Source organism: Arctopsyche grandis, chromosome 12 (assembly GCF_051622035.1).
Source record: "Arctopsyche grandis isolate Sample6627 chromosome 12, ASM5162203v2, whole genome shotgun sequence".
NCBI lineage: Eukaryota > Metazoa > Arthropoda > Insecta > Trichoptera > Hydropsychidae > Arctopsyche > Arctopsyche grandis.
In genome coordinates this window covers 27,599,287-27,624,198 of record NC_135366.1, presented here as the reverse complement: position 1 = coordinate 27,624,198, position 24,912 = coordinate 27,599,287, and the positions used below count along the sequence as shown (strand labels likewise).

General features: G+C 40.0%; 3 protein-coding genes and 1 long non-coding RNA gene across 4 annotated transcripts in view; 2 read left to right on the top strand and 2 right to left on the bottom strand.

Annotated features, from left to right (window-relative positions):
• Window positions 1-24,912, top strand: part of LOC143920396 (uncharacterized) — a 443,610-nt gene that overhangs the window by 222,840 nt on the left and 195,858 nt on the right. The window lies entirely within an intron of this gene.
• Window positions 4,130-10,060, bottom strand: LOC143920394 (protein CDV3 homolog). The gene is made up of 6 exons (XM_077443280.1): window positions 9,826-10,060; window positions 7,926-8,687; window positions 5,915-6,082; window positions 5,667-5,831; window positions 4,427-4,625; window positions 4,130-4,311 (listed from the first exon to the last, which is right to left on the bottom strand). Exons 2-5 carry the CDS (start codon window positions 8,103-8,105, stop codon window positions 4,431-4,433), a joined length of 708 nt encoding a protein of 235 aa, XP_077299406.1. The 5' UTR covers window positions 8,106-8,687; window positions 9,826-10,060; the 3' UTR covers window positions 4,130-4,311; window positions 4,427-4,430.
• Window positions 16,794-23,131, top strand: LOC143920391 (uncharacterized). Its single transcript, XM_077443276.1, has 3 exons — window positions 16,794-17,311; window positions 17,562-18,118; window positions 18,199-23,131. The coding sequence occupies exons 2-3, from the start codon at window positions 18,005-18,007 to the stop codon at window positions 20,161-20,163; spliced, it is 2,079 nt and encodes a 692-aa protein (XP_077299402.1). The 5' UTR covers window positions 16,794-17,311; window positions 17,562-18,004; the 3' UTR covers window positions 20,164-23,131.
• Window positions 19,136-21,931, bottom strand: LOC143920399 (uncharacterized). Its single transcript, XR_013261336.1, has 2 exons — window positions 19,615-21,931; window positions 19,136-19,194 (listed from the first exon to the last, which is right to left on the bottom strand). It is a non-coding gene; the product is annotated as an uncharacterized LOC143920399 (long non-coding RNA).

The following is a 24,912-nucleotide window of genomic DNA, read 5'->3' as shown; positions in this document are numbered from 1 at the left end:
TTATATTTATTTATAGCTGAGGATTGTTACTTGTATAGAATGAGCTGAAGCGTGAACTATTTTTTATTTACTTTTCACAGTATATACTATGTATAATATTGTTGCGTAGAGGTGGGTGGAGGGATAAACGGACTACTAGTCATATGTAAACCAGTCACAGGACAACCGGTCGCGCTAGATTGGTCACACGCGATCACCCGTCACACTAAAACTGGTCACACCCTATAATCGGTCACGAGAAAACTGATTGACCGATTTTAGGGTGTGACCAGTTTTCTCGAGACCAATTTTAGGGTGTGACCAGTTTAAGTGCGACGGGTGATCACGTGTGACCGATCTAGAGTGACCGGTTCACATTTGACTAGTAATCACCGAACCGGGTGGAGGATCCAAGTAAAAAGCCAAAGTCGTGTCACAGCAATTATTGATGATTAAGGAGATACACACACTGGCAGTGCTCCGTTCAAAATGTCTTGATATCGCCTAAAGTACCGTCTTATATCGGGTCAGTCGCTCAAGGCATCCGGTTACTTCCCTATTGTTTAGGCATGTACCCGGATATGTATTCCCATAACACCCAGTCCCATGATATCGCTGTTAGTTCTAAGAACTCCACGGGAATGCGACCGAGCACCGCTATCGCCGCTAAGTGCATTCATTGTTTAGCCGAATTGCACTTAAGCCTGTAGATAATCCTTGAAACCAATTATAACGGTCACACTGTCTCTGGGATGTTATTTGTCCGGCCTTACTCGGCGGTGTACGTAACAATATATAAGGGTAAACGGATTATTTCGCAAAAAGCGATCTCGCACAAGTCACTAGAATCTTGATCACGAAACATCTGGCACTCGAGTCCTCGTTGGTACAATATTTCGCGTGGACAGTTTTCGACTGATGGAGTTTTTGGCTGCCAGATGTTCCTTGTACTTGCGCGAGATCGCTTTTTGCGGAATAATAACCGAACCCTATTTAAGACCATCAGCAATCAACAATATACTTTTATTTTATCTCGCTGTAGTCAAGACAAATAATGCATGCTAAGTAAGATTAAACATCATTTGATTTTCATCATATTATAGGGGATGAACGAATGAGACGACTGGCATGTTGATGCACGTGCTTTTATTATGGAAGCCAGGGACGGAGTGCGGTAGCGTCTCTGAACACGGGCGAGTTTGGTCCCAACTCGCAGGAAGGTGACCGAACTCGACCATGTCATATAGCGAGCCGCCACAATATATTGAAAATGGAGTGAGATAATAATAGAAACGAAGCTCTACCCTACAAAGCAAGAGCAAACAAAAAAATGCTTGATAATATTGAACCACTTTTTGTGTATAAAAGCATCCTCGGCTGCCGATCTCTGACCATCAAAGCTACATAGCTTTCCCCAATGCAAAACAATTAGGGTATCAAAATATTTGAATAATATGCACATGATATATAATTACAATATAGAAAATGTATTCAAGGATACTCTGTTCTTTTCTCTTCGTTCAATGTCTTGTTAGTAGTCATGAAATGCTATAAAATACAATGCAAAATATATTTTTGCAAGAAAAAGCAAGCCTTACCATTTTACTGACTTCATTTCTTTCATCTTCGAGGTCTGTCTGGGTTCCTTCGCTCATGTCCCAAGTATCATTTTCTGCAGCTAATATAACAACTGTTAGTCCCATTTAACAGATTTTAAAAACCCTGATTACTTTATGGGTTTGTACATAATTGAATGTCAGTTGAAGCTGTTGCAGCATACTTTTCGCATCCCCGCTAACAATATATGTATAATAAATAAATCAACTGGATAGGATTCAGGTTGTGTAAATATATTTCAATTAAAAAAAAAAGTAATTTGACCCATAATTTTCTTTATTTATACAATACATATTCCATTTAAAAAATTAAGGCCTTAAATATACGCAGAAGAAAAAAAAAATCACCTCCACTCTCCATGATGAAAACATGTATTAAAATATATTTAAATGTAGTCGGTAAAAATAATAAATACAAATGGTTAGTTCTTCATAAAATACACCATAATTTCGAAGATTTCAATAAAAGAAAAAATACTTATGGGTTTTGTATCGCATTACAAGTCTACATTTCATTTCCGGTAAATTAATGATTTTAAAATACTTTTTCCATTTTTTTTCGCATTTATAGTGAAAATTCGACAGAATTTTTTTTTATTTTGATAAAATTAACAAATGAAAGTCTAGAATACTTAATATATATAATATTTCAAAACAAACAACTGTGGAATGTCTGGACTGTAATGAGTAAACATGATCCCATTTAGCAAAATAATACGATTCATAGATATAAAGTAAAAAAAATTGTTGACGCATTTTCGCAAATTATTATCATAATATACAATCATTACAATCAGTCCAACCGATTTAAACAGTCCATTTATATATTAAATTTGTAATGCAACAAAACTGAGATTTCTAAATTTAAATTAACATTCAAATGCATGACGTACAATAGTAACTATTTTTTTGTTATTATTACAATAATATTTATACGATAAAGAATAACCTATTATTTTGAAAAACAGCGAAAGATTTTACGCCGAAGCACAAATCTTGCACCTAAAAAAATAAATAAACAAAGAAAAACAGAAATGATCATGATATAAAAAATAAAAATTATTTTTAAACATGAAAGAATTGCAATTATTCGTCGTATGAAATAACTTTCAACATTTTTCATCATCAAATTATACGATGAAAAAAAAAAAACGCTCGATAAAACCAATGCACAATAATTTATTTGAAATATGACGACATCGTCAATACGGGGAGATGTTTTAAAACATACACAGTTCACACCGAGTGCAATACAATCCACTTTTCGGAAACAAAATATCTTATACAGTACTCTCAATTTTTTTTTACAATATTTTTAATATCAAAATATTCTATCACACACGTGTATATATGTACAAACTCAGTATACAAAAAAAAAGAAAACAATAATAATTTAAACAAAAAAATTGCCCCTTCGATCAATTAAAAAGTATGAACCGATGATGAAATTTATTTATGCATTTAATTAAGATAATACGAAATCGATTCCATTTCATCACGAGATCATTTAACCAGCAGCCTTTTAACCGTTTGCCCGCGGCCGTCTTCTATGGAAGCTTTGCGCGACAAGTCTGTAGGGCGGCTGTCTTCCATAGAATTTCTGAACTTTGCACGGGACTTTGAGCCTTATATGCGCCTATTTCAACTGTTTTAAGGTTCAAAATTGGTTGAATATATTACTGAGAGTTGAATGCCATCTATTCAATTTGCTTAAAATGAATATAGACCAGTCAAAATTAGTTTTTTGTGCAACCATACTGAAACCTCATTTATGTGACGTCACGTCTTCATACAATTGAGACGATACAATTGTATGAAGAATGATTATTTGACAATTAAGCCAAAACTACGAGATATATTATGTATTTTATTATTTAAAATAGTACTTTATGTGTTAATTAACATATCTGGTTACTTGAGTAAATATTAAAATCCGTATTTAAGGTCGAAAACTCGATTGCCAAATTCGCGAAAAAGGTGCCGCGTACAGGGCTATATTTATTGCCGCGGGCAAAGGGTTAAAAAGCCCACCAAGCACAATGGAATTTATAATTTGAGCAACGTCAATCATACACCGATGACAAATACTTTTTCATATATATACGGTTCGGATCGGCGCAGAGCGTCACCGAGTTATTACTTTTGATTTTTTTTTTTGTATTATAGATTTTATAAACGCTTAGTCTTAAGCTCTCGAGAACACAATGCGATTAGTGACATTAAACTATAAAAAAAGACCCTAAATAGACGATACATACATTATAATTTTATGACTTGTATTATTGATGTGTATATTTCAGTGGTCGGTTTCAAGACAACAAAACAAAATTTTAAATAATCCCGACGGCATGTAGTTTTATATATCGTTTAATACATACACTTAAACACGTAATATATATATATTTAAATATGTATGTATAATATATATATATATACACAGGTGTCATTAAATATAGTGAGCATCGACGAAATGACCGCTCTCTGTAGTAAAAGTATTTGTCAATTATCAATCGCGTTACAAATATAAATTTTTTCATCATGTGTCAATCGTGCGCATCGACAAATACTTTTCCAAACACACACAATGATCGCGATGCCGAGTGTAAAATTTTCATATATGAAACTAATAAAGAGATATACTAGTATAAAAAACCGGTCGACGATAAGCAAATATGTCCCTTTCATGTTGTTTAGCACCGGCGACAAGGTAAAATACCTAAAATGTGAAAATATATTCAATGATAGTGAAACGTAAACGGTTATTAGATTTTGACATTACGACAGTGTCGAGTGATCTTTAGGAATCGATCGGAAAACAAATGTCAAATTACTCGGCTAGCTGTCGTGCGTCAACGAAGTGTAACGATTTCCGAGAGACACTTGAGAAGGAGGCATTCTTGACGACGGAGGCGCACCGCGACTCGCTTCAGACCATTGACCACCTCCACCGCCCCCGCCGTGATGCTTCTTCCCGGATTCTCCCAAAACCGGGAAGAATTCTTCGTTATTTATATCCGGAGCCAAAGGTTTCTATAAAAATAAACAATAAAAAAAACATTAACAAAACACACTCATAATAAGAAACCCGTATTTTGGACACTTTGCTATTTGCAAAAGTGAAATTTGAATAAAATTTATAGACAATTTAGAAGGGTCTTCCTATCCCTTTGCCCATTAATTATATGAAGAAATTGAGGGGATAAAACAGAGCTTGCAGTTTACTATAGACGGTGTTTTTCCTGTCGAAACCAACCAACTGCTTTTTTGTCTACTACTGAACTGAACAAAAGAAGACATTTGAAGCTGTGTATCCAAAAGGCTGCTCAAAAAAGCGTCTTAATACTAGACTCGCACTCAAGACTAAATGAGACAAATCTATTCCTCCGAACATTGAGTAAACTATTCAATCCATCTGTGGTAGGTTCAAAATCTAACATTAATGCTAAAGAAACAGTTTTGTTTTATAAAAACCTGCCATTGTTTAATGTATTAACAGAGGCTCAATGTTTGGAAGGATATCGGCACTTTTTAAGCCAATTAACAGAGAATATAAAAAGTGAATCCGCGCCGGATATATTGCTATTATTGATGGCAACAAAAATTAAATATGAAGAGTTTGGTTGTGCCGCTCTAAAATCTATTTGGTGTCCCGTCAATAGTGTGGATGCTGAAAGATATTTTAGTAAATTCAATATAATTGTTACCGATCGTCGCACGAATCTCAAAAAAGAATCTGTACAAATACGCTCCATGTTAAGTTTTAATCAATTTTAATTGGTATTATATTTTTATATTCATATTTTTTGTCTATGTATTTTTATATTATTTTTTAATGGTTGTGTTGTCTTTAAATTGTATATATGTATATAAATTTTATTAAAATTCATCGAAATTTTTTATTATTTAAAATTAAACTCTTCATAAAAATACATAGATGCTAAATTGAACATTTTTAATGCCCTAAAACGCTAAAATGCAAAATGAAAATGCTAAAATTGACAAAAATAGATGCCCAAAATACGGGTCTCTACTCATAATCATTCGCATCCGCAACAAACAAATCTTCCTTACTCCATATCTGTTGTAACGGAGCGGAGTATCCGACGAGCTGCCTGGCGGTCGATTTCTTAAAAGCGGTGGCACGTAAGCTTTAGACGTCGGCGGCGGAGGTATGACTACTTCCGACGGAGCTGGCATTTCCTTTTCTACTTCTTTAACTTCGACCTGTTCCTGTTGCTGAAAATTTCAATCATTTTTTTTTTTAATAACATACAAAAATACACTTTAATTACAAGACAATTATTCAAGCATAATAATACTTTATTCCATGGTCCTTTAATCTTCTGTTCGTTGGTCGTATTGGCCGTTCCGCTGTTGATACTTTCCGAACTGGCGAAGCCTTCTTGTCCCGGCGCCAAATGCTGTAATTTCAATCCGGAATAGTCCGCTTTCTTGGCCACCTCCACCTCTCGCCATTCATCTTCTTCCTGTAATGAACAATACAGTTATTGTTTACATCAATTTCTATTATTCAGTGCATACAATCTCGATGCCTTTTATCTGATTTTAAGTGGTGATTAAGATACACTGTTAATTGATGAGGTAATGCAATATTAATAGTATACGTTATTCGGTATACAACGGACTATGCTACTGAACAGTCGTTGGCAACCATTGCTATAATAGTCATTGTTTCAGAACAAAGATGTGCTAAATAAATCTATTTTTGAAATGAAGGAATGCTTTGATGTTTAAATAAACAGTCACTATCAATTTTTAAGCCCACTATTTCATAGAACTATCATATATTACTATTTTTTGATAACTATCTTGTAATGATAGTAAGTATTGCCATGGGAAAGGTATAGAATAGAGCATTTTTAATTCGAATAATATATAATAATTTTAATTCGAATATAAATCAAAGATCAATAAAGAGTTGGTTCAATTGAAACATATTTTCGTTTGAATCTTTGTTTTTGTTTTTCAAATACATTGGGCTAGTATTATTATTTCGGACTATAAATGTATATATTGAAAAAAAAATTATAAGACATATATATATCAATAGAAAATGAAATAACAAGTGTCTTCTTTAATATACATTTACTAATTTTGACCATATTGGAGTATTCAATTTTTTTTCTTAAAGAAATCTCCATCTTTTTGAATAACTTTCCGGCTTACAATCTAATTTTATTCATCTCTTCCAAACTTCTGGACAAATTGATGATTATGTATATATAAAATCAATTACTTCTACTAGTTTATCGACTATTTTAATGCCGTTGGACCTGCAAAATCTATTACACATTGTTTTAGTATTATTAATTATTTCTATCTTCGTCTTTTTTTTATCACCGACCGTAAAAAAAGATACTATCAAGTGTTAAAAGACCTGAAAACCTAACAAGAGAGATGGAAAATGCATTAGAATGCGCCCGAAAAAATGTCATTTAAAATGGCGGCAACTTGAGGGCTACTCATTATAAGCACTTTGCCAATAGCAACTTTTGCCCAAAGTATTTTGTTTACGCAGTCAGTTACGCCATTCTGCTACTGGAATTTAAGCACGACTTCTATAGCAGTCATCTGCAGGTAAATGGTTAATAGTTCGAAGTTAAATTCGTTCACATATACTTAATAATGTATACGAATATTGAATTCTTAACTGAGCAACTCACAAATACCCAAAGTATCATATGCAGATCCAGATATTTGTCTACGACTCACGTTTAGTTCCAATTGAGGAAGAGTCTGATATTTGACGAATCCGTCACACCATTTGATAAGTAATAATACGAGAAAAACATACAATTAAAATGTGATGATTTACACCAACTCTCTGTGGTGTGTGTGTGTGCGCCATCTTGTTTCAGTGTTCCAGAAATGTTTAGAACTTAGCCTGATGGGAAAGAAATTTGTATTTATACATTTTTTTAAAAGTGGAGTCGCTTGGTGACTCCACGACACATCCTCGGCCGGAATATATATGTATATATTAACACACGACGAAGTGTTGCCGGGTCATAGGTTGCCAATCTGTGATACAGAGAGCAAGCAGTGCGTACGAAAAATGTGGGGTTAGGTGGCGCCACCCGAAAAACGGTGGCCAAAATGGTGAAACACTTTATAAATATCGTGCAGGCGGAGGGGAGGGGAGGGGACGGGACGGGTGCAGGGGGTGTCGCGTGACGTCACGACTTTGCTGTGCGATGCAACGCACGCTGACGTACACAAAGCAGCGTGTGGTGTGGGGTGGGGTGGGGTGGGGGAGGGGTGGTAGTGGTAGTGCGTAGTGGACAAAGCATGAATGAGCGAGTGAGTGACCTGAGTGTTAGAGTTGGAGTGGGAGTGTTGCTGGGGCTGGTCGTCGTCGCGGCGCTCCCTCTCTGGTTTGTCGCGTCGCGGTTCGTCGGCTCGTTTCGGCTCGTCGGCGGCCGCCTGCTTCTTCGCCTGCTTGTTGCGTTTGCGGTCCTTCTTCGCGAAGAAGTCGTCCAGATCGGCCATGGTGATGGTGTTGGTGGTGACGAGGGTCGCGGCGACTTGTTTCGGGCACGCTCGCTAGAGTGCACTGCAGCCGCTGAGAGCCGACGAACAACTCGCACTGCGCCAAGAGTGCCAACCGAGCTCGACGCCACTACCGCATGTGGCCGCCGCTGCCGCCAACCCATGCAATATTTATCGCCGCGACTATGATTCGGCGGTAATTGGACTATTCGTCACATTGGGGTGGTCACAAAGACAATTTTTGCCATGAAAATCGCGAATACACAATATTTGGCACTCAAGTTCTCGTTACTATGATAGTTATCGTTAGTATTGTTGCGTAGGGGTGGGTGGAGGATCCAAGTAAAAGGCCAACAGTCGTTTCACAGCATTTATTGATGATTCAGGAGATACACGTGTAGGCATATAGTACAACTGAAATGATCTCATCAGGTCACTGCGACACATATCTAGGAAAGTCATTAATGCATGGCACACGCTCGCCTCGTCAAAAGGTCGACACGTGTTTCTATACACGTGTCTGGGAAACAAAGGAAGAACACACTGAACCCGTAAAAACCACGAACTACGTCCAGGCGTATACTATATATAAAAACGGACTGTCGCTAAATATATTTGTATATTTGTATATTTGTATGTGACGGACGATCAACCATCAACCAGTATGGGGAACAAAATTTTTTTTTTTCATATTTTTCATTTTTTTCATATTTTTCATTTTTTTCATTTTTTCAGTTTTTTCATTTTTTTCATTTTTTCAGTTTTTTCATTTTTTTCAGTTTTTCAGTTTTTTCATTTTTTTCATTTTTTTCATTTTTTTCATTTTTTCAGTTTTTTCATTTTTTCAGTTTTTTCATTTTTTTAATTTTTTCAGTTTTTTCATTTTTTTCATTTTTTTTATTTTTTCAGTTTTTTCATTTTTTCAGTTTTTTCATTTTTTCAGTTTTTTCATTTTTTTCATTTTTTCAGTTTTTTCATTTTTTTCATTTTTTCAGTTTTTTCATTTTTTTCATTTTTTCAGTTTTTTCATTTTTTTCATTTTTGCATCGGGGCGCTGGGGGCGAAGCCCTCGGGATGCCGAAGGCATCGGGGGCGCTGGGGGCGAAGCCCCCAGGGTGCCGAAGGCATCCGGGGTGCTGGGGGCGCCGGAGGCGTCGGCGGCGCTGGGGGCGAAGCCCCCGGGGTGCCGAAGGCATCGGGGGCGCTGGGGGCGCCGGAGGCGTCGGCGGCGCTGGGGGCGAAGCCCCCGGGGTGCCGAAGGCATCGGGGCGCTGGGGGCGAAGCCCCCGGGATGCCGAAGGCATCGGGGGCGCTGGGGGCGAAGCCCCCGGGGTGCCGAAGGCATCGGGGACGCTGGGGGCGCCGGAGGCGTCGGCGGCGCTGGGGGCGAAGCCCCCGGGGTGCCGAAGGCATCGGGGGTGCTGGGGGCGCCGGAGGCGTCGGCGGCGCTGGGGGTGAAGCCCCCGGGGTGCCGAAGGCGTCGGGGGCGCCGGAGGCGCCGGCGGCGCTGGGGCCGAAGGCCCCGGAGCGACGGAGGCATCGGGGGCAAAGGCGTCAGGAGGTCGGCGATGCACAAAACGTAGTTCGTAATTCGTAATCACTTCGTAATTCGTGCATCAATTTCTTTCCGAAACCAGTCGATTCAATATCTTTAACTTTATTTTTATTCGAGTTTCAATTCCTTTTCGAAACCACCCGTTGAAATCAACGGGTCCAACACTAGTAAACCCATAAAACCACGCTCGCAGCATAACTAGGGCAGCGCGAGTACTAAGAACAAAAGATTTGCACACGACACACTTCAACCCAAAACGTTTATAAAGCAACGCAGCAACCTTCACCGGCAGAGTGAGCCTCTAGAGTTCAACTAGATCACATCTCCGAAGAAACCTCTTCGTACATACAATAACCATTGTACCAATTGAACAAAAATAAACGATCCTCTTTCAAACTACACAACACGTGTTTCGTTAGACCGGGATACGGTCAACATACCTTCCCTGTCTTACACACGCATTGCCAGTGCTAAGTCCAGAATGACATGATATCGCCTACGTACCGCCTTATAGGGGGTAGATCTCTCAGGGCGCCTAATCTGTTTACCTGTTGTATAGTCACGTATTCGGATATGTATTTCCACGACATTGGCTCTTCCCGTACTGATTCTGAGAAATAACTAATAACGGTCATTGTTTAGCCTAAATGCACTTAGAGTCCAGATATAATCCTGGAAGTAAGTGCAAGCACTTACATAGTTAATCCGATGACAGATAACCCTTGAACGGTCACATAGTCTCTGGGATTCTATTCGCTTAATCCGCGGCGTACGTAACAGTATGATGGACTTTTCGGCTGCCAGATGTTCCGTTATAGAGATTTTAGTGACTTTGTGACGAGTAATTTGTGACCAGTAATCACCGAACCGATTCGGCAATCTGAATTCTAAAGGTGGTAAACGGACTACTAGTCATATGTTAATAGGGTTGCGAGATGGTATCCAAAAGGAGGACATGTCCTCCTTTTCCATGTTTTGTCCTCCCGTCCCTACTGTAAGTCCTCCTTTTTGCTAAACATCGAGCGGGACTGGCGGGAGGCGAAAAAGGGGGCAGGGCATGATGATTTAGTTTCATGCATTGAGTTCCTAAGCATCAGAGGTGTAGAGATTGACGATGTTAAGCTACACGATAAATTTTGTAACTTGATTTCATTCACTTGGTTATGTACAGTGTGGTTTTTTTTATTAGAACAGTGATGTGCGGTTGTTCTTGTGCGATATTCATGAACAACCGTCTCGTTCTCCGACGAAAGGGTCTCTTGGACTGTATTCGTCGGGGGGGTGGTGGCCTCATGTTGAGGGCTTTAAGGGTCAAATTCCGTGACCTTTAAAGCGGGCTTAGTACTTGATTTCATTTCTTAAATCAAAATCAGATGAAGATGTGGCGACCCCATAGAAGAGGGTGGCAACACCGGTCGCCATGGTTACGGCAGTGGAGCTGTCATTCGACCATTCGGCCCTAACTCGTGGGGGAGGAACTACCCTGTTCCCCCGAGACCCACAGTGGTGACCCCGACGTGATAGACAGCGCGCACCCCCATCCCCCCTATTCTTCCCGACAATCTTGGAAACACGATGTCCGACGGTGAAGCAGACAACGGCGCCGCCGAAGCAGGCGGGGAGAACAATGTGCAGAATAACATGGAGGAAAACGCGGAGAACAGCGACCGCAACCAAAGCACGGTAAATCTTGACTTTTTGGGGGCGCCCGTGCCCCCCTTCCCCCCCTTTTGGGCCGAGAACCCCCAAATATGGTTCGCACAGATGGAGGCGAGCTTCGAAGCCGCCAGAATCACTAGCGAAAACACGCGATACTGCAGAACAATCGCGTGTTTGCCTCGCGAGGTGATGACGGAGATTTGGGACATCCACGTGGCCCCCCCGAAACTCAAGCGATATACCTTCCTGAAGAAGGAAATTTTGGAGAGGTTAGGAGTCGGCCAACGACAGAGACATCGCAGACTCCTCGAACGCGAGGAAATTGGCGACAGGAAGCCATCACAGTTCCTGAGAGACCTCCGGATATTGGCGGCCCAGGAAATGTCGGAGGATCTGCTGAGAACCACGTGGGAGAGCAGGCTGCCAGAGGGACTAAGCTTGCAACTGGCAATGAGCGACGAAACCGATTTGGATAAGCTGGCCAGGAAGGCAGACAGGTGGTACGACAGCAGCCCCCACGTGGCAGCGATGACAGACCGCAGAGAGAAGAGGCGGCAAACCGATGATGAGTATGTGACACGGGGAGAGTTCCAAACATTAAATCAAAAGGTAGATGACCTGACCACGATGATGGGACGGCTACTACAAACGAACGAGACGAATCGGAAAGAATCAAGGCCATCACACTCCCCGGCGAGGAGCCGACGCTGGCAACCACGACAACAGAGTCCCCGAGGCCGCAGGAACACGCCACCGCGCAGGTTTAACCAGGCGGAAAACTTCCAGGGCAGGCGCTAATGGCGGAAAGCAGCCCCAGCCCCACTTCTTGCCGCCTATACGTAACAGACAAGGTCAGTAAACTACGGTTCCTAGTCGACACCGGTTCTGACCTGTGTGTCCTTCCGAAGTCAATATTGCCGGGTCGCAAAATAGCGACATCATACCTTCTATTCGCCGCGAACGGATCTACGATAAAAACGTACGGTTGGAAGGAGGTAGACGTCGACTTGGGACTACGTCGGGTATACAAATGGAGATTTGTAATAGCCGACGTATCAAGGCCTATTATTGGCGCTGATTTCATCAAACATTTTTGTCTTTTGATTGATTTGAAAAATGCGAAACTGATGGATAATCTCACAACTGTTTCAGTGAGGGGCCGAGCAATAGGAACAGCAAAAGTAGAGCAGGTGAAAGCAATTTGTGGCACATCAACATTTCACCATCTACTAACAGAGTTTCCAGAGATAACGCGGCCGACAGGAAATAAAAACAGAACAATGAAACATCATACTGTGCATTATATCAGAACCACTGAAGGACCACCAGCAAGTTGCAAGCCGCGCCGCCTCGCACCGGAGAAGTTGCAGATCGCAAAAGAGACTTTCAAGACCATGTTGAACGAAGGAATCGCTCGACCATCAGACAGTAGTTGGTCATCAGCATTACACCTAGTACCTAAGCACGACGGAGAATGGAGACCATGCGGGGACTACAGAGCGTTGAATGCCCGCACTATACCAGATAGGTATCCAGTACCGCATATAGAAGATTTCGCCAGTACCTTATATGGCAAGAAGTTATTTTCTACAATTGATCTCGTGCGCGCATACCACCAAATCCCTGTACACAATGAAGACATAAAAAAAACAGCTATTTCCACCCCGTTTGGGTTATTTGAATTCCCGTTTATGTCCTTCGGACTCAGAAACGCGGCACAGACCTTCCAGCGGTTTATGGACGAAGTCCTAAGGGGATTGGATTTCTGCTACGTATATATTGACGACGTGCTGGTAGCGTCAGAAAACGAAGAAGAACATATTAACCACTTACGAAAACTTTTTTCACGGTTTCAAGAATATGGCGTTTTAGTCAACACAGCAAAGTGCGTTTTCGGAGCAAAAACTGTAAGATTTCTAGGATACGAGGTGTCAGAAAATGGAACCAAACCCCAAGCAGACAAAGTAGCTGCGGTGAAAAGATTTCCCCGACCAGCTACAATCGAACAATTAAGGCAGTTTTTGGGGATGATAAACTTCTATCGGCGTTTTGTTCCGGGTGCTGCAAAATTGCAGGCGCCCCTCAACGAGTTGCTAAAAGGATCTAAAAAGAAAGACAAGGCAAAGATTGCATGGACCAACGCGTTGGAAGAAGCATTCGGAAAGTGCAAGGATAGCTTATCAGACGCAGCCCTCCTCAGCCACCCAAAACCAGGGGCAGACTTGGCATTGGTGACGGACGCATCAGATGTAGCACTCGGAGCAGTCCTACAGCAGAAGACGCCCGAAGGGTGGGAGCCGTTGGCATTCTTCACAAGGAAATTGTCAGGAACAGAAAGGAGATACAGCACTTACGACCGGGAGTTGTTGGCAATATATAGTGCAGTCCGGCATTTCCGCCATATGGTAGAAGGAAAATTTTTTACTATTTTCACTGACCACAAGCCTATTATATACATGTTCCAACAGAAGCCAGAGAAATGTTCGCCAAGACAGTTTAGGCACATAGACTTTGTAGGCCAGTTCACAACAGATGTTCGACATGTATCGGGAGAAGAAAACGTGGTAGCGGATGCACTGTCAAGAATAGAAGCAATTTCCGGGATGGACTTTCAAGCAATAGCACGAGCGCAGGAGGATGACACAGAACTGTCACAACTGCTACGAGATCCCGACAAGCAGTTTGCCAAGATACCTATTCCAGGCGAAGAGACGACCATCTATTGTGATGTATCTTCAGAAACGCAACGGCCGTACTTGCCAGCGAAATTTAGGAAACAGGCGTTCGAACTAATCCATCAATTGGCGCACCCAGGGGTAAAAGCATCAGCTAAATTAGTGACCCAACGATATTTCTGGACGGGTATGAAGAAGGAATGCAGAAGATGGGCCCAAGAGTGCATATTTTGCCAGAAATCAAAAATAACGAGGCACGTCATTGCACCTGTGGGAGAGTTCCAGCCACCGGAAAATCGATTTGACCACATTCACATAGACATAGTTGGTCCCTTACCACAGTCCGCCGGTTACAAGTACTTATTGACATGCGTTGATAGGTTTACTCGCTGGCCAGAAGCTATCCCTATGGAAGATATCACGGCAGAAACGGTTGCAAAGAAATTCGTCAGTGGTTGGATTGCAAGATTCGGATGCCCCCTACGAATAACTACCGATCAAGGACGACAATTCGAGAGCACTCTATTCAAGGAACTGAATAGGTTGACGGGATCGACACACATAAGGACAACCGCATACCACCCTGCAGCAAATGGGATGGTAGAGAGGTTCCACAGGCAGCTTAAAGCCGCGATCATGTGCCACCAAGACGAAGGGTGGACGGAAGCCCTACCGACAGTGTTACTGGGAATCCGATCGGCATGGAAGGAAGACCTTAATGCCACGTCAGCAGAACTGGTATATGGTCAACCGCTACGGCTACCGGGAGAGTTTCTGGCTCCACAACGAAACGGAGGACCCAACACAGCGGAACTAGCAGAGAGATTGCGGTCCCAAATGGCGAGGTTGAGACCCAGTCCACCGCGGCGCCATGGAACAAGATCAACCTTTATCTTCAAAGACCTGCACACCAGTGATCAGGTGTTCCTGAGACACGATGCTGCCAAGGGTCCGTTACAGCCTCCATACGATGGTCCATACAGGGTGTTGAAGAGGGGACCGAAGTTCTTCACACTGAGAATTAAGGATTCCAATGTCACCGTATCGGTAGACCGCATAAAGCCGGCATACATGGAAAGCAGCGGAGAGCCCCCAGAGAGAGCAGAGAGAGCCCCCCAAGAAAATGCAGAACCACAGCAAGAAACTGGCCGACAAGCAACCACACGGACTGGCAGGAGAGTCCGGTGGCCAGCCCATCTGGACAGCTACATCCCGTAGTTGTCGCGACGGCTACGCAATGTCGCTGGGGAGGGAGTGATGTGGCGACCCCATAGAAGAGGGTGGCAACACCGGTCGCCATGGTTACGGCAGTGGAGCTGTCATTCGACCATTCGGCCCTAACTCGTGGGGGAGGAACTACCCTGTTCCCCCGAGACCCACAAAGATGAAGCATATTGTCCGAGCCAAAAACCCTCATGGCCGTTGGTTGTCCTCTTACGGCTTCGGCTTTTGTTTTCTCTCTTTTTACACTAACCATCTGTCAGTCGCTCTAGATTCTCCCGTGGGTCCGGCGCCCGGTGATCCCGGCGCGGACCGCCAGATGCAGCGTCCCTCTTAAAAGCCGGCCTCGAACTAAGCCCCGAACTCTGGCCCCGTGATCCGCCCAAGTCTGATCACGGCGAGCGCTCATTGGCATCATAGAAGCCCTCCGAGGAGTATGGCTTCTTCCATAGTCGTGCCTCACCGACTATGCTCGACCACGTGTTCGACCCAAGCCTCGAACACGGCGAGCTCTCAGACGCTCGTGAGACGCCGACCGAGAAGGTCTTGGCGTGGCTGGTCTACCCTTCCTGACCAGCCAGCGTACTCAATCCACAGCCTCCGCCATAAAGGGGCAGAGGCGTCGAGCAACTCCCCGGCTCCCCCCGTGGACGTTTCTCGAATGTTTGGCGTCGTTCCACTCGATTTAGTTTAATGTATGCAGGTGTTCTTCGTGTCGTTCTGCTTGGTTTGTTGGGGTGGAATATGCTCGAATGTTTGGCGTCGTTCCACTCGATTTAGTTTAATTGATGCAGGTGTTCTTCGACTTGAGATGACGTCAATGATTGAGCGTGAGAAATGTATTCTCCGTTTCGATTTACGGTGACAAGATTCCTTCAGGATGAACAATTTCTAAAAATTTTACCCAAGGTACACCACTTAAAAACCAAAATATACTTGCTTTGGAATAATAAAAATTTTTTTTTCAAAGCACATAGCAGCGATTATTTTATTAGTTACCCAAAAGTAACATACATGAGAAATAAACGTAGCATTCATAGATCCATAGTATCTCATTAATCATTAAATTCATAATATTTTCTAAATTCACACTATTCCTTAATTTAGGGGGGCGAGTGCCCCCCATATGCCCCCCCAAATTACGTCCCTGAAAAAAATGCATATTTTCAATTAATGTTAATCAAAATTACGAAGTAAATTTTAATCGCTGGTTGATGATGAAACGAAAATTTGTTTATTCCCATTTTTATTTCACTAGGTAGTTGTTACGGTAATTGGACTATTCGTCACATTGGGGTGGTCACAAAGACAATTTTTGCCATGAAAATCGCGAATACACAATATTTGGCACTCAAGTTCTCGTTACTATGATAGTTATCGTTAGTATGATGGACTTTTTGGCTGCCAGATGTTCCGTTATAGAGATTTTAGTGACTTTGTGACGAGTAATTTGTGACCAGTAATCACCGAACCAGTTGTTACATAGTGTTCAGACTATGTCTGATGATCAGCTTTCGTGGCCTTACGACCCATGATTTGGCCGATATATTTTGTGTTGGCGACCCTGGCTCACAAACTGACAGTTGTTGGCGTGTAAAACGCTGCGGTGTTTGCGTGGCCCTCGCTCCTTGCCACCGACCACCAGCTGAGTTGAGGGTTGTGACGATACTTGGAGACCAGCTCCAGTATCCGTCCGGTGTGCACCAGAGGAAGCCTGGTCTGTCTTCGTCCAGAAGGCAGACAACTGAGCTACGCGTGGCTAACCTTAAAAGGCACTCGTGGTTACTTTGTTTACTCCCCCCCCCCTGCTTGATCTCTGTATGACTTATACAAAATACAGTCGCAATACATAAACAGATTTACGCCCTGTTTTCATTGGTTTACAATTTCCTCCCTTTTTCCACATCACGCATCCCACGCACATTACGAAGGAGAAAGGGACAGAGCAGAGCAGCCGAAATCAGCAGAGACCAGACCACCGACGACGAAGGAAGGCACCTTGAGGAAACCAGCTCCGCCCAATCTTACCACGAGCTATCTCACAAACCGACGCAGGTGTTTCCAGAGTTGAGGACCCCTGGCGTCTGTTCACATAGGTATTGGTTTATACATAATATTGACGTTGGAAATGGGCCCGATAGTGGGGCCCACATGCCATCGGGCATGTTCGCTTGTATGGCCAGTCCGCCACTGCTTACAATATCACCCATTTGGATACGGGTAATATTGTAAGTAATATTTACTCTGTCAAAGGCCCTAATAGTTCGTCCATACAACTAATAAAAAGAATATCGTTAATAAATAAAATATATGTTAATAAATTAAACATATATTTTATAATTTTAGAGGATGGTCTGCAGCCCGACAGCCTATTAGGACGAGCCGACCAGTTATTAATTTCATACTGACAGTTTATTGTTTGTATACTGTGCATTTGTTATTTATATATACTTTCATTTAAATAATAGTGACCATTTAAATTGTTGATAAAATACTGGCTGTGAAGTGATTTATATACCCATGACGCTTTAGAAGAGATTAGAGGTGACACCGAACTGCTCGACAGGTTGACACTAATTTGCGCGTCAAACTTGGTCGTTCTACGTCACGTCTAGTGCGTTATGTCTCGTACTTCGTATTTCGTACAAACAATATTTGGCCAACAATAACTGCCGTGTCGTGTAGCAGCAGTGCACGGTTGCATAGTGGCGGGCTGAATTTTAGTGTCAAATTTGTATGTACAATAGATGTCACTAAAAAAGGCACTGGTCTGAGTTGGGAACGAGAGGATGGAGTGCAGGCTTTGTCTTGGGCCAGCTCCGGCCGACTCTTCCGTCTCCATATTCGGCGATCCTCATCCAGAGCGTCTGGAGCACCGCATTCGGACCTGCTGTCAAATTTATGTCAGTTGCTGGTTACAGGTTACAATTATTGTGGACCCAATTGGTTAACTCTTCTCTTAATCCTACTTTTTCACCTGCAGGTTAAAAGAGGCGATGGGTTGCCGGAGACGGTGTGTCTTTCGTGTAAGACCAATCTCGAATCGTTAATCAGCTTTCAAAAGGCTTGTGTTCGAAGTAACAAAACGTCTCAACTGAGGTTAGATGACTGCTTGAAGATCAAGACTGAAGAACTTTTGTTGGAAGATTTAATATGGGACGATGAGCTTTCACTACCGACCAATCACCAAAAGAGTAGTGAAATTTTTTCAAAGCCATTGCCCAGTCAATCTGACGTTGTTTTACGTAGTAGAGAAAAGCCATACATATGTGACAAGTGTTTAAAATCATTTCGGAGTAAATATGATCTTGTGTTACATTTAAGGTCTCACATGGGGGAAAAGCCTTACAAGTGTGAAATTTGTTTAAAATCATTTACTCGAAATTATAGCCTACTGTCACATAAAAAATTGCATACTGGGATAAAACCGCACAAATGTAAAGTTTGTTTAAAATCATTTACTCTAAAATCTCACCGCACGACACATGAAAAATTGCATGCTGGGATAAAACCACACAAATGTGACATTTGCTTAAAATCATTTCGTAGTAAATATGAGCTTGTGTTACATTTAAGGTCTCACATGGGGGAAAAGCCTTACAAGTGTGAAATTTGTTTAAAATCATTTACTCAAAAATGTAACCTCAGGTCACATGTAATATTGCATACCGGGATAAAACCACACAAATGTAAAGTTTGTTTAAAATCATTTAGTAGTAAAGCTAAACTTGTGATACATTTAAGATCTCATACGGGGGAAAAACCTTATAAGTGTGAAATTTGTTCAAAATCATTTACTCGAAATTCTAGCCTACTATCACATAAAAAATTGCATACTGGGATAAAACCACACAAATGTGACATTTGCTTAAAATCATTTCGTCGTAAATATGATCTTGTGTTACATTTAAGGTCTCACATGGGGGAAAAGCCTTACAAGTGTGAAATTTGTTTAAAATCATTTACTCGAAATTATAGCCTACTGTCACATAAAAAATTGCATACTGGGATAAAACCGCACAAATGTAAAGTTTGTTTAAAATTATTTACTCTAAAATCTAACCTCAGGACACATGAAAAATTGCATGCTGGGATAAAACCACACAAATGTGACATTTGTTTGAAATCATTTCGTAGTAAATATGATCTTGTGTTACATTTAAGGTCTCACATGGGGGTAAAGCCTTACAAGTGTGAAATTTGTTTAAAATCATTTTTTTGTAAATCTTACCTCGAATCACATAAAAAATTACATACTGGGATAAAACCATACAAATGTGAAATTTGTTTCAAATCATTTACTCAAAAATCAAACCTCAGGTCACATGTAATATTGCATACCGAGATTAAACCACACAAATGTAAAGTTTGTTTAAAATCATTTACTCTAAAATCTCACCTCAAGACACATGAAAAATTGCATACTGGGATAAAACCACACAAATGTGACATTTGCTTAAAATCATTTCGTAGTAAATATGAGCTTGTGTTACATTTAAGGTCTCACACGGGGGAAAAGCCTTACAAGTGTGAAATTTGTTTAAAATCATTTACTCGAAATTCTGGCCTCAGGACACATGACAAATTGCATACCGGGATAAGATCACACAAATGTGACATTTGCTTAAAATCATTTCGTAGTAAATATAATCTTGTGTTCCATTTAAGGTCTCACACAGGGGAAAAGCCTCATAAGTGTGAAATTTGTTTAAAATCATTTTCTCGAAAATCTTACCTCATGTTACATAAAAACACGCATTCTGGGATAAAACCATACAAATGTGACATTTGTTTAAAATCATTTAGTAGTAAACCTAATCTTGTGATACATTTAAGATCTCACACGGGGGAAAAACCTTATACGTGTGAAATTTGTTTAAAATCATTTACTCAAAAATCAAACCTCAGGTTACATGTAAAATTGCATACCGGGATAAAATCACACTAATGTGACATTTGCTTAAAATCATTCACCCAAAAATCGTTCCTCACGAAACATATAAAATCTCATTCTAGGAAATAGTCTTATTGGCAGAGTTAACACTAGAGGTATCTACCACGGTATTTGATAGAGCTATCAAATACAGCGTGCTCCAACGCTATTTCTTGTTTTCCAAGGCCGTAATCTGAAATCTTTGGCGAGCCACACCCCCCCCTCCATAATTCCGGCAGCACCCATCGGATTGCCTTGGGAGGATGTCGTCGATATTTCAGAGAGCGTGTCGCGAACATATTTACGACATTTGCTCAAATAAATTAATACAACTTTGTAATAATTATAATCGATCTGTAATTGCTGCGTAAGCTGTTTATTTTATTTTTTATATCTTCTTTCGTCGCGTTCGGCTTGATTTTCTTGCAGCTTCGTAATATGTAGAACATCTAAGTATTCTTTTTTTTTTTACTTATTTAAATAATTATTATCGTTGAGATTCCATAATGCTGGATGTCTCATCATAGAATATAATGAATTGTTGTAAATCCGTGGGCGACAACTAGGGTTTCTGGACTCGGCCCGACCCGGACCTGAGACCCGGGACTAAAAACCATCGGGTCCGGGTAACAAGAAATAATTTTTTTTTAATTAAAAATATTTTTTTAAAATCAAAATGCGTTATAAAATTTAATTTTTTAACAAAATATAGGCGAAAAACAAAAATGGAATAAGCAATTCGAAATATTTGAAGTTTAAATTTTCTTGCCTTTTAAAGTACATACATACATATGTAAAACGTTATTTTCGTACGCAAATAATTTCTTCTTAGAATACCGCCAAGGATAATAAAATTCAATGGGGCATATATGGATGCAACGTCCGTCTTCCATCAGAAGATCCGTATAGTCTTGGGCTTGTTCGTGTCATCGGATCTTGTGCAGCAACGCACTTACTTGAAGCAGTTACTAAACATTTAAAATCGTTCAAAATAGATTACCAGAAACATATTGTTGGATCCACAGGCGACGGTGCTTCTGCTATGATCAAAGTCGGACAAAGAATGTCCGACATTTTATCAAGTATGTCTAAATCACGATATTCATCTCGGAGTGTGTGATACTCTATATAAAAAAAATCTACTGCTATAATGGATACTGAGTGAAGAGGAAATAAATGATGTCGAGGGTGAAGATCTCTTTAACGATTTGGATGTTGAAATATTCAGAACCGATGAAGAAAATTTTGTGGAAGTAAATAAAATTGATCAAATTATCGACAGTGTTCGAAAGGAGGTGAAGTTTTTTCAATCTCCTTCCATTAGAAATGGAATCTTACAAGACAAAATAAAGGCAGAGCTTGGTCACACCAACGACCTGATTATACTCATTAGCAAAAATGATTCAGAAATATATTAAAAAAAATTCATATATTCTTCAATTTTCTCTGAATTTTCCACAAATCATACGCAAAAAAGGAACCTCAGAAATGATTTGACCACTTCATCAGAAATGACTGAGGAAGAAGGGTTATGATCAGTCGATTGAATTTCCGCAACCGTTTGCATTAAGTACGCCGTATAATCCGTAACTGCAGGTTCGATTACATCTCCATTTCTCGAAGAAGAGCTAGGTTGCTTTTCTGATAAAACTGCTGAAGGACTTAATTCCACTATGTCACTAGAGACTGAAAACATTGTCAGTTTTAGTCAATTTCGATTAACTCGCAATTTGATTATTTTTTCACTTTCTTCACTGACCTTCTTCTTAAAAGTACTCGTATTAAAAAAAACATGAAAGATTTCTCAACTACAGAGAACACAATAGTACACTCTACCTTAAGCAATGAGCTAATGAGCTAATTCTTATATAAAACGATCAAACACCTTTTTATTTATCCCATATTAATTGTATTGAGAAAGTTCAACTTAAATTTATTAAATCCTTACGCTACCTTTTTCCTACCTATACCCATTCTACTTTTCTCGATATTTTAAAAATCCTATCTTTTAAAACTCTTTTCCTGTCAGGCGACGACTTACTGATGCTACATTCTTCTTTAAGCTCATAAATGGTTTCCTTGATTGTTCTGATTTACTGAATAAGGTTAATTAGAGAATCCCAGTTCGGTATTCTAGACACGTTGCACTCTTTTCATTTAATCCTTTCAATACTAATTCCCAAAAATATTCTTATCTGCAACGCGTTTAACGGAGAGCTGAATGAGGTTGATATGTTCGGTATTTCCCTACATCAATTCAGGTCTAACATCAAGAGAATCTTGACCGATTGATTTATCTCTTCTCCTATTCTATTTTATAACCTTTTTCCAATATTTTAATACTATAGTTTAATTATGCAATGTGCTATTTTGCCATGTTATAGCTTTTATTCTTTTCTTTTTCATTTGTTTTTCTTATATTTATCTTTTTCATTTTTTTTAATTATCTTTGTAAAAATCTGTTATTGGACTCGGATGTTATATATACATATATTATATATTTACTATTTGTTTTTTATACATGTCTACATCTTTTTGTCTGTTGATTTTTCAATAAATAAAATAAATTAAAAAAAACACATTTCGGGAGTTGGTTTATATTCTATTTCAGAGCGTGTTCAAAATCAATTGTCGAAAAATCTGATCGAACCCACTGATCTTGTGCGTAACGTTATAAAATTGACATATTTTGGTAGCGTTCTATTATTTATTAATGGAAAAACGTTGAACTTATATTGAAAAAAAAGTAGACTTTATCCCATTATAAAACCGACATATTTTTGAATTTTATGACGGTCTGTAATGAAATAATTTTGGTTGGAGATTTCAATGTTATTCAAGAATATAGTATTAATTTGTTTTATTGTTTTAACACTAGATAACTATATATATGTAGGTATATGTACAAGAGTAAAAGAGAATCCTCAGTAATATGTATAAATAAAACGAGATGCAAATAGGTTGAAAAATAAGCAAGGTTTACAAAAAAATTTTGAGAAAAAGTTTAAAAAATCTGTAAAAAAGGCGCGCCCCCCGCATTGCGGGGTTTGCGGGCGCGGTAGCTACGCCACTGTCAACAACACGTAACATATTTATGGGTCTCATTTCATTGGCCTTGAAGGTACCCGGCACCTTTGGCACTGGCACAACCGTGGCCACTTTCCAAGCATCTGGGACAATACCAGTTTGTAATGATACATTAATTATTTTTAATAAACATGAACCTATATTAGTCCATATTTGTTTTAATATTCCCACAGTTAAATCATCCATACTTCTTACTGATTTCATGCCATTCAAAATATCATACAACTCCTTATTATTTATCAGCTCAAATTTATTTATCGCTGTAGATAAATAATACAAACTATTATAATGATAATGAGACCCAGCCTGTATTGAATCTACAATATCTCTAATACTATACATATATAAAACTCATTTAACCTGTTTGCCATAATAACTTTATCACTATACACAATTCCATATTTATATAATTCTTTCAATTCTGGCTCAATCTAACTTGAAATCAATGTTTTTATTGTTTTCCACATTCTTGTCGGATCATTCTTTAATTTATCAATATTTCTATTGTACCATTCCTTTTTTGCCTTTCCTACCATGGCTACAGCAGCATTCCTAGTCTTCTTACTGGCAAGTATTTTAGAGATTAATCCAAAATATTTAATTTTTGATGCTTCCAATGGAATTAAAAATGTATTCGGCGAATATTCGGAAACGAAAGGTTTTTAATATTTGGAAGTGAAAAAATTTACAATTTTTACGTACGTACCAATCTATAGTCATGGATGGGACGTTTAAGTCAGTTCCCAATCTATTTTTACAACTTTATACTATTCACGGGACGCGATTGGAGGACCCAGATCAAAAACCGGGAAGGCAGTCCCGCTACTATACATTTTGCTGCCAAATAAGTTGTCAGAGACTTATAGAAAAGCGTTTGCTCAAATAAATATCTTATGATCGCTACGTTGGCCTTTGCTCCAACACTTACAGCCGTGGAAATTGGAGCAAACAGAAGATACACAGGAAAAAATTTCAGATTTTATTTCGTATTTTGAAATAAATTACATAGGAAAATGTATAGGAAGGATCAGATATGAGCCCCGTATAGTTCCAATCGAGATATGGAATGTGCGAAGCCGTACATTGGCACATAATGGAAAAACCTATGATAATGAAGCAGAGGGCTACCACTCAAAATTGTCCCAATGTATGCGCGCCCAATTTCCAAACTTGTGGAAATTTTTAAAGGGATTGCAGGGAATACAAGTTGAAAGTGATAAAATGATAGCAGAACTGAATTCAGGAGCCATACGTAAAAAACAGCGAACCGCGTATGTTATCACTGCGGAAAGAATATTTAATAAAACGGCAGCTTGGCCGCAAAGGCAAGATCTAAAAGCATATTTAAGAGGGCTGGTCATTGATATAGAATAACCTAGATGCGCCTTACAATACATTTTTGCTCGGAGATCTTGTCGCCACTAACTGAGGGGTGCGGGGGGTTTAAAACTAGCGGGGAAGTTGGGAAAAAAAAGGTTTTTTCCCTACGACGCAGCGGTCGTCGTTTTTATCACCACTTCCCCGCTAGTTAAACCCCCCGCACCCCTCAGTTAGTGACTACAACATCTCCGCATATCTATCGACAAGATCTCCGCAATCGACCTTTCCTACTTAGAAGCTAACTACCTACTGAGAGAAAGTGTGCATGCGCCATGTATTTTATGTATTTTGCATCCG